The 10,685-nt window shown below is 45.1% G+C and overlaps 1 protein-coding gene across 1 annotated transcript; it reads right to left on the bottom strand.

Annotated features, from left to right (window-relative positions):
• Nucleotides 1-374: 374 nt before the first annotated feature.
• b3galnt2 (beta-1,3-N-acetylgalactosaminyltransferase 2) lies at nt 375-10,201 on the bottom strand. Its single transcript, XM_030107211.1, has 12 exons — nt 9,945-10,201; nt 9,154-9,280; nt 8,667-8,767; nt 6,149-6,348; nt 5,860-5,955; nt 3,873-3,983; nt 3,662-3,740; nt 2,881-3,064; nt 2,429-2,554; nt 2,114-2,273; nt 1,974-2,030; nt 375-859 (listed from the first exon to the last, which is right to left on the bottom strand). Exons 1-12 carry the CDS (start codon nt 10,051-10,053, stop codon nt 722-724), a joined length of 1,488 nt encoding a protein of 495 aa, XP_029963071.1. The 5' UTR covers nt 10,054-10,201; the 3' UTR covers nt 375-721.
• Nucleotides 10,202-10,685: the final 484 nt, after the last annotated feature.

Genomic DNA, 10,685 nt, shown 5'->3' with positions numbered 1-10,685 from the left:
ATGGTTAAAATACCATCTGACCTGTTTCAGTGTTGCTCAGTCCTGCATGTTTGCCAGGTTCCGAGCTTCCGACACACCCGCATGTATCGAGGAACTCAGACTTTCAGCAGAGGACACAAACATTACATTGAGACGTGTAGGAGAGAAGGGAGACATCTGAAACATCCGGGACCGTGATCCGGTGAGCGGACGGCGCTCGTCTTCACAAAAAGTCTTAACCAACATCCGGTGTACTGGTAATTCAGAATAACACAAAGTACTCGCGTCTTACAGCGATGATTGCGTTCACATGCTGGAATTGCACATCGTTCAGTCCATCCCCGACCAAGTCCTACTTCCCCCCCCTCCCCCCTTAGTTTTTCCCTTTTTCCAGGTCAATAAACAGTTGTATGATACATACAGACCAACAGGGTGCTACAGCTAAACGTGAGTGCTTACAGTCTTCTGAAGATGTTAATTGTTTCATCCTAATATAGTAATTTGTGAAAGTTAAGAACCTGCAAAGTTTGAGATTATTTTCCATCAGAAAGTCTCACGTCTCAAAAAGTCGAAGCATTTCTATTATTATCGTAGCAATAAGAAGAAGAAGAAGAGATAATGGCTCAGTTTGGTGTTTTAAGGAAATCACAGAAACTCAACTGGCGGTCAGTGTTGAGTGCAGTTTTACCCACAGTGCCACGTGGTGTGTGTTTGTGTGTGTGTGTGTGTGTGTTAACCGCGGTCAGGGTTCCCAGGGACAGCCGCAGGGGTCTCCACACATCCTCTTCCTGTCCCAGAGGGCCTGCAGCTCCTGGGCCGTGTGCTGGGGAGACGACAGCATGTCCAGGTAGCACTCTTTCTCGCACAGCCAGCCGGCGTCCTGGCGACAGCAGAGGAGGCGCAGATTTGATTATCGGCCCTCCGCTGGTTCGGGTCAGCGGTAATCAGCGCCTCCCGATACGCTCCAAATGAGCTCCGTGTGGCAAATATTGAAGCAAAACGCTCCAGCGGCACTGCGATCGGGTTCACACAGAATCTGATCCTGCTCGTTTACGACAGTCACAGGTAAATGAGGTAAATATGCACAGATTCGAGCTGTAAGGCACAACTTAATATATACTGCAGATGCACTCAGAAGTTAAAGTGTATGTTTACAGCTTCATGGTTTTTTTTTTTTTATCCAATTTCACCGTACAAGCTTGGATCAACCGCAAATTATAAATGAGGGGAGTAAACCTGCCCCACTCCATTAAACATCACGACGTTATATTAAATCTCTCCGTTCGAGCAGTGAATAAATGAAAAGCTAAGCCTCACACTGTAAAGTTTTACTCAGTTTTACGATGTTTACCTGAAAAAAAAAAGTCTCATAGACGAGATTTACTGGCGGACCGAGCGCTGAGGCGCCTCGTCTCCATCGTTCAGTGCCGATCTCAGCAGGTAACGGAGCGGAGAGACAAAGTCACATAAAAGCTGTGTGGATATTTCAGCTTAGAGCAGAAGGGCAGGAAACTGAGCTTCAGGGAGGCGCGGCAGCAGGGAAAATCTGGAGGGGGGGCTTTCTTTTAATGTTCTTATGTTTGAGAAGAAATCTTGTTGAAATGACTCAGTTTCTTAAAACACACATTCAGAACTTTACTTAAGTTTAAGTGTAACGTAAACACCAAAAACTACATAAATCACAATATTTCTTTTATTTGCCGTACTGCTGCTGTATTTCTTTAAAAGAAAAAGTTTTAAATTCACACAACTTTCTTTTATTTCTGTCAGTATTTTGGAAAACTTTTTCATTTTAGCCATGAATGCTTATCTCGTCGATGAAGGTCGGTGCGCAGTGGAAACACTGGGCACCATGATTCAACATGGAGGGCCTTATCGTTCGCGACATAAGTCTGATAAGCTGTAATTTATAATTGCATTAGGATTGTGTCAACACAGCAATTCGTCTGTGATCAATGAGCCTTAAAGGAGCGGTAATTCAAGCCGTTTCTCACCTGATACTTCTGCGGTCCAACAGCTGCCATCCATATCCCCATGCTCACGTCCTCGCCCTGCGAACAGACGTTCAGGACAGGCCGCTCACTTCGCGATCGTGATCATGTGCCGTGAGCGCTCAGCGTCCGCCGCACTTCACCTGGTACGCCTTCAGCTTCCCCGCGTTACTGGCGAGCCACTGAACCAGGTCACGGGAAACCACGTAGCCCGAGCCGCAGGCGAACGCCGGGTAGGCCGGACTGGCGTACTCCAGCTCCTGCCACTTCCCGATACGATCCACTGCCCAGCTCTGCCTGAAACTGGGTCAGGACGGCAGACAGAAATCATCAAGCTCCTTCTACTTTCCACTCGACCCGTCCTTCACCGCGATTCTTCTTCTTCCACATGCAGAGAACCTGATCGCTGCATCCACAACAAACACCGTCGACAGGATCCGGGACCAAGCTGTACTTACTTCCCCCACCAGAAATTGCTGCGCTTGAGTCCCTTCTGGTCAATTTTCATTAAAACGGAGTCCACATCGATGTAACAATCATCATCCGTCTTCAGCAGTAGATTAAAATCTGCATTTCCCACAGACCTGCCGGAGAAGAAGGGAGCAATCTTAATCAAAACCCGTTTTCTGATTTTCCTTGGAACATTTCAGACTCCATTTAAAATACCAGAGAGAGAGTCGAGGGCAAAGGAGTAAAGTACATCTAAGGTCAAAGCTTAGGACCACAGTTTGTGTTTTGCCATCTCATGACTCATAAATGTACTCCGTCCCCGACTGAGTGATTGCAATCTTGATCCTCACAGCAAGACATTTGGAGACGATGACACACTTTCGTTTTCAGGTTGCTGATTTCCTCAGAGGGCCGGGGCAATTCGGAGACAAGAGAATCGAGTCATTAGCACTCAGCGTACCATTTATAGAACTGAAGCAGTTTGGAAGGCACGTTCCTGTAGGTGTCCACCACGTCCACAAACACCATGTCGCCGTGCCTGAGGCTCTCCTCCTGCAGGGCCGCGTCCTCCTGCCTCAGCCCGGCGGCGTGGCGCTTCATTCTGGCGGGGCGGCCGCGCAGCAGCCCCGACAGACCCTCCTCATCTGATGCACAGGGAAAGGTATGGGGATGAGGCACAGAGAAGAAGAAAAAACATGGGAAGCAGAATAAATTGGAAGGAAATTGTGAAGCATTTATCAAAAATGAGATAAAAAAAAAAAAAAAAAAAAACACATTAAGTTTTTATACAGCCAGAGTTTAAATAAATGAAAGCGCCTTTGAGAAATAATAACCTTAACCACTGGCTGACAAAACAACAGAAAATTAAACCACTTTGCAGAGGGGATCACTGGTTCTGCTTGCAGGAATATTGAATGATGAATTTAATTGTTTTCCACAAATGGCGTACAAATCCATTTTCAGATGGACTGGAATGCAAACGCATGCAGGTGAAATCAATAATTTAACACAGCAGGGTCCAAAAGGGAAGAGAGAGGGGAAGAGAGAGGGAAGCCCTCCCACCTCCCCATATTGCACAAATTCAAGAGCCCTGCGGTGAAAAGGAGTTAATCTCCAAACCTGCCAGAGTGAACTACGCTTTTTAAAAAAAAATGTAGGCGCCCCTTTTGTTGGGTCATAACATGATTTTGATCGAACAGTTTTCATAAGAAGCTGAGAAATAATTTGGTAGCTGGACCCACCGTAGATAGTGAATGTGAACCCTCCAGCCAAACCAGGAAATCCAAGAGCACTTCTATGAGGCAATATGCCCTCTGCGATCTGCAATTCCATGAGAAAAAAAAGAAAAAGCACATACACACACACAGGGAAAGTTTTTGGCTTCTTGAACTTTCCTTTTTGCTTTTAAGCTTGAGAGAATTTCCTCATACATATATTTTTGACACCGCGTACAGAGGAGATCTTGAGGACGCCTCCTCCGTCGTTGAGCTCCACGGAGGACGAGTTGACGGTGGTCAAAGCAGCAGAATCCAGACTCTCCCAAACCAGCGTCCCCTCAAAGCCCTGCAAAAACAAGCAAACCAAAAAAAACAAGACATGTCAGCCCCCAGGGAGGAAATGGATGCCAAATCCTCTCGTTTTGTTTTCAAGACTTACCCTTCATGTAAGCCGATTCCAGCGTCTTTATCACAATTTTAGTGAACAGCCCCTCTAGACACGTTTAAAAAGTTCACGAAAATATCTACTTTGAGGAGTGAGCTGTGCTTTTTTCCCCCATGAACATGTGAATTAAATGATAAAAATCTTCAACGTGCACTCCTTCCTGCTCATTAGAAATTCTACAATCTTTGAATATGCAAATAGATTTAATTCCTAAAGTTTAACTGCGGGACACATAATGTCTCATACTCCACTGCGGCTTCCGTTCGCCATGTATGGGCTTCAGCGAAGGTTTAAAGGCTCCCTGCAACAAATGTCAGGGTGATATTTGGTTCTGAGAATCTCTGCATCGTCGGTAAACACACTTAAATTCGCGGCAGGGCGGGTTTCGCCGATGGATTCATCTGCCAGGCGGTGCAGCAGCCGATGACTCGGTTTCACCCCTGCAATGCCTCAACACTAATAAAGAGAGGGGCACAGAAATTTAATAAAACACGTCTATTTGATGGTACAACCCTCGAGTGCACAATGAGTCATCAGGCGTTTGAAATCATTATTCAGGAAAATGGGAATTTGATGTGAAAGTACCCAGATAGTAATTTTTATGACAGCTATTGGGCACAGATCAAGAAACAAATGAACACTTAGCCATAGACGGAATAAAAACCGAGTTGTTTTCTTTATTCGCAGGCATTTGAAAACGTGTTTGAAGCCGCGATGTGACAAATCATACTCACTGATCTGCTGCTTGGAGTTAACTTTAATGCACAAAGAGAAATCTCTCTGGGCTGCTGTGAGGAGGTGGAAACGCTGCAGAAGTGCTTTCAAAATGGACGTGTTAATAGTTTATTTTTATCACTTAATGCAAAATGCAAAGTGAATTAACAAGATAGCAATCTGCATTCGGTGGAAGAACCCTTGCTATCAAGGCAGCATCAGTTCTTCTCAGCACATCTGCACAGTTTTTGAAAGAACAGGTTAACATCAGAGGTTTGCAGGGTGGTCTCACCATTCCTTCCAGGACTCCTGCTATTCTTTACACTGAAGATGGTTCTTAATAAACACTGGTTCTCTGTTCATCTCCAAATTTATTCTGCAAAAACCCTAATCGCAGACTTTCCTGCTGGCATTAGAGATAAGTAGTATTTCATAGGTCGACACGAAACCTTGATCACTTCACTGGACACCATCGCGAACCCCAAGAATCTAGTGTATAAACTGCAGCACATTTTGGAAAAGAGCAAAATTTTAAACACAGTAACTTCACATCCTGATGACATCTTGTCAGTTCTGACATCCAGAAATTCAAATTTTACACTTCTTAATGGTTGTGAATGTGTCCTGCTGCATTCAGTCTCATGCCTCTAAGGAGCCTTTTCAGGTGCAACAAAGTAAATTTATCCATTGCGGACTGTGACTGTGTGATTGTAAATTTTAATCTGATTTAATGTCTGACCAGAGGGCCGATAAACACCACTTCAACACAGGAAAACAACTTCTCATTCTTTTAAGTATCAATCAGTCTCCAGAGGCACCTGCAAAGGACGGTTTTAATGTTTGTAGCTGAAAATATGTTTGAAAAACAGGATTTTAGCTTAAGTTTAATCAGTAAAGCATTGCTGACTAAAATTCTGCTGAGTTCAGATGAAAAATCAGCATAAAACATTAGTCCACTGCTATTTATTGATTTATTTTAGATAATCTAAATAACTGAAACACTTTGAATACACAAAATGCTTTACGTGACAGCGTCATTCCTGAGTAAATGTGAAGACCTGACCTTCGGCAGGATGAACTGCTCCACCGGCTTGTACCACACCCAGTTCACCAGGGTCCCCATGCTGATGGAGCTGAAGCGAGCGGTCACCACGGCTTCCTGTGAGAAACACGGCAAGGTTTGGTCGACAAGGAGCCCCCCTATGAAAGAGTTGCAACTCTCCTCATGATACAAATTTGCATCTTCAAAAGGTTCACTGATGCTCTGAGTTCCAGTCCCAGAGCCAAAAGCCCGAACACTGCAATGATTACGTCTGGATTTCTGTGAACTCCGCAGGCGGAGGCTCGGTTACCTCCTGGTCCAGCTGGAGAAGCTTCACCGTCACGTTGCTCTGAAGCTCCGGGAGGGTCCTGCCGGAAAACACCCCCAGCCGAGTGATCACCACCGGGTGGAGGACTTTGAAGTCCAGGGCGATGGCGGACACGTCGGAGGGGGCGAGCACCGAGGGGTCAGAGACCGTCACCATCTCGATCTCAGCATCCTGCTTCGACACTGGGACACGGAGAAACCACAGAGTTACTGCACTAGCTTGCAAGAAAATTTATTACAATCCCAGCATGCTGATCCCCCCCCCCCCCCCCCCCCCCCCCCCCCCGACGATGAAGGCTGGGTGATTCAGGGAGAGACGGAGCGCATTCAGAGAAGAAGGCTGCTAAAGCTCCAGCATCAGCACTTTGAGGAGCCGGTTCCTGGGACGGCTGTCTTCAAAGTGAGCTTCTGCTCATGAGCCTGGTTTCTTAATTACAAAAGAGCAGTTTATTACCCAGGAGATCAATGAAAAGATCAAGGCTGTTGGAGAGAAGCAGGGCTTTTTTTTTTCCTCCTTTTTTTTTTACTTTCTATGCATTCTACACAAGATCTTCTGCTCCGTCCAAAATAAAGACAATTAGAGGAGAATCTTGCACAAGCGCAGCGCAGCGGTTCATCAAGCCGAGTGTTTCTCACACAGATTGAATGAAACTGAGCTGCATTTCTTTTTTACCCGCATGCGAGGACGCATTTAATATTCCTATGCTGACTGTGCTTGTGCATACTTGCTAAAACAAACAGGAGCGGTGCTTCTCTCAGCAGCGTCCATTTCCGCGCCGAGTTTATTCGGCAGAAGAATAAATAAAACTTAAAATCAATTATTAACAACAAACTTATTTAGTATTTAATAGTGAATGTTCAACAAGCACAAATGACCCAGGATGATCCAAACGGAATTAAATTGCGGAAAAATATAATCATTTCCTCGTTATTGGAAAATTGGTTGATTATTTTCCAGATCAATGAATGAAATGTCAGGAAATCAACGTTCTGCGTGACCTCTTCGGATTGACTGTTTTTGCTCCACAGACAGTCCTGGATCCAAAGATTTTTAATTTTGTTGAGAAAACAAACAAAACAAACGATTTTCTCAACCAGACAGCAACAAGACGCGACTGGAAATGCTGAGCCGAGTTCATTAAACTTGTTTGTATCAAGTCATTGTTAATTTTTGCTCATATCTGCACAGACCCAATCACTGTGGCCTTGCTTAATTAAAAGAAAATAAAATTACATTTAATTTGCAATTCAATGCACACTGCATTTTAGAAATTTTGGTCAATATTTCCTTCATTAGCATTAAATTAATACAAGATATGATTTTCTTGCCATATTTGCAAGATGATTCAGAAACCGTTGAGTTAAAGTAATTATTCATAGGTATGATAATACAGACAATGTTTTATAAACATGGAGCAAAAACTGCATATAATTACACGGAGAGGGGCGAATTTGATGTCACTTTCCCTGCGAATAAATCAATTCGAGTGAGCGATGCATCATTTTATTTTATTGCAACATGTCAGCAAATAAAATTACAGTAATCCAGCACTGCAGCATGACGTTGAAAGCAGATCCCCGTGTCTTTGAATGGTGTTCAATATTTGCAGTGTTTCTTCCCGATACAAACCATGAACACCGACACGAGTCGGGAGCGGGATTACGAGAAACTAAAGTCTGAAAAGTTAATTAGTGTTCACCCGTTTGTGGTTCTCACAAACCTCGCTGTGACGACTGCAGGGTAAACGTCCACGTTTCAGCAACAATTAATTGTCTGTTTAATGTTTGCTTTGACCTGAATCCCCAGAGTCAGGTACCCAACTGTGTTTAAAAGCAGCCATTGTCTCTTTCTCTTCCAATCACGCCAAAGTCGACCGCCTGTGTCTGCCCGCATCCTTTTCTGAAGCGAATCACGTCAACACTTAGAACCATTAACACGGCGGAGAGAGAAGAATGGGCTGGAAAAATAAAACACTGCCGTGACCCCGAAGGCCGGTGTCTGAAAAAAGCCTATTCTGATGAACAGTAATTATGTTTCCATGAAGGCGCCAAACACTGAAGTGGCCGCAAAACGAAGAGAAACGACTGAATCGGACCGGCTCTGTTGAAGGTGAGAGACATCACAATTACTGTGTGTGTTCAATATGACAGCAAGCTTCTTCAATTATTTCATATGCTGCAGGATTGTGTTTCATACAGCTCCAGTTCTCCTGCGTTAGGAGGCACTTCTGGTTACCTCCGCAGCGGCTCTGTTGACTGCAAGCCATTTCTGCAGCTTTGGCCTTGGATACAGAAAGGAAAAGTTGTCCTTGAGCTGTGGGTGAACGTGAATAAAAGGCGTTTTACTTTCCTTCTGAACATACGTTCTTTTCATTCTTTCAGCTGCGGTTCTGCTATTCTGCTTCAGCGCCGCCATGAACAATCGGGCACGCACACAACGGATCGCACCGAGCAATTCAACATATTAAAGCTGCAGATGCTCATCGTCGCTTCTGTTTTACCTGGTGCGGTGAAGTTCAGGAGGGAGCAGGAGTACGGATCCTCTCTGTCCTCTTCTGGAATGGGACAGCCATGTTGACCCACGATAAACTTCACCCCCACTCTGGAAATAGACATTAATGCATTATTTTTTGCAATGTGTGTGTGTGTGTGTGTGTGCAAAATTCAGCTACAAGATTTCTAAAGAGTGTCCATCTATCCACCCTCCGTTGCCATGGTTACGGAGGGTTGCTTAAAGGCCATCACACCTTATCTGTGCTCAGATCGCTGAGTGAGATGGAAATGGACCAAAAAAATAAAAAAAAAGAAGAATGAAAGAGAGAACAATATCACCCGCTGGTCAGGTGGAGATAAAAGGGTTGATGGTGCAGTTGGTTATTTGCTTCCAGCTGCGGGCTTTATTCCAATGGTATGACAGAGTCATAAAAAAAAAAAAAGAGACGAGAGGAAAAAGAGATGAGGGTGAAGTCGAGGCTCCGCCCGACGGACCTGTGCTGAAAGTGGGGGTGATCCCTGAGGTAGCCCAGCCAGGTCTCTCTTATCGCTTGTCGCAGTTGGTGATGGTGTCTCGCTGACAGCACTCCCACCAAAACTTCATAGAAAGGTAATGGTTCATCTGCAAGGGAGACAGGGAGCAATGCAGAAAAACTGAAATGGGGGCTAAAAGAAATCTTTGACAACAGGTTGCCTAAGCTTACACACAGAAAAGAACCAGCAGTGAAGAAATAAATGCAGGATGGAGGTAAAAACCTGCATTTGGAGACAGTTACAGGCAAATAAGGGAATAAAAAGCACAGACTTGGGGGCTTGCCTTGATTCATGCATCCCATTCCTGATCCTGACAGCGGTTTCCTCTGATTATCACTTTGCAGTGACTTACAGTGATGCATCCCATAATTCATCTCATGAAAATTAATGTCTTCATGAATGCATCAGAAGGTGCCTTAAACTACATTCTGCCCACAGCACTGTGGATCTGATAAGCAGCGTTATAATCCGGGCTCTAAGTCAGACCCAGCAGAGGATGCTCCGACCGCCACTATCCCAACAACGCCCCACACTATTCAACTCGAACCATCTGACTCCGAAACACGCAGGAAAACACTGCGTGAGGCTCCGGCACACCGCACGACACGCAACACATGGAGCACCACGGGGCGGGGAAAGGCACAAAGTTAGCTCGCCGGCCGGATGTGAAAAAGTTGCGGGGTAGTGAGGAGGTTAAAAGCTCGAGGTTGTGGCTTTCTTCAAAAGAAACCTAAAAAAAAAACAAAAAGTACCCGAGTAAGTGTTGGAGTCCAGCGGGCTGGAGGAGGGACGGTGAGCCAACCACAAGTGCACCAGGACGGCCACGGCACAAGGCAGCAGAAAGAGCGCGAGCCTCCGCATTCAGCCGGAGCAGCCGTCAGCTTTCAGTGGCGCGGAGCCTCTTCCCGAGCCGGAGCCGCACGGCGCTGCACGGTGAGCCGCACGGTGTGAGCCGCTCCGTGTGCGCGCCTCATTTCAGCTCCGCAGCCCTCCACCGGGCGCAGCACCGCCTCCTGTCTGCCTCCGCCGGGCTCGGCACCGCCTCGTGTCTCCCTCCGCGGCTCGGAGAGACAGACCAATGGGAAGGGAGCGTCCAGCCGCGGTGCATTCTGGGAGATGTCGTCTAACTTCGTGTTCAAGCTAACACAGTAAGAACTCCATAAATTAAACGAGTTTTCACTTTATTATGATTGAAAATTAATTAAAACAAAATGGAAAACATTTAAAACACCTTAAATATTTATTAAAGGTTACTTTCTGTAAAATAATACAATGACAAATAGCAGAAGAGAAAAAAATCTGAAAAAAATTGCCTATCAAACAGTAAAGAATCCAAACTAAACATGTAATAAGTTTAGATATTTATTCATTATTTTTTCATTCTGATTTGTAACGGTTTTAGGTTGTTGGTTTCATCCATTTTTGTTTCCCCGAATATTTACAGGTGTATTTGTGTGTGGTATGTTTGCAAATACTTTTCCTTTTCATCTTTT

This window comes from Salarias fasciatus, chromosome 13 (assembly GCF_902148845.1).
Source record: "Salarias fasciatus chromosome 13, fSalaFa1.1, whole genome shotgun sequence".
Classification (NCBI taxonomy): Eukaryota; Metazoa; Chordata; class Actinopteri; order Blenniiformes; family Blenniidae; genus Salarias; species Salarias fasciatus.
Note: the sequence above shows the minus strand (reverse complement) of the source record. Positions and strands in the feature narration are given on the sequence as shown.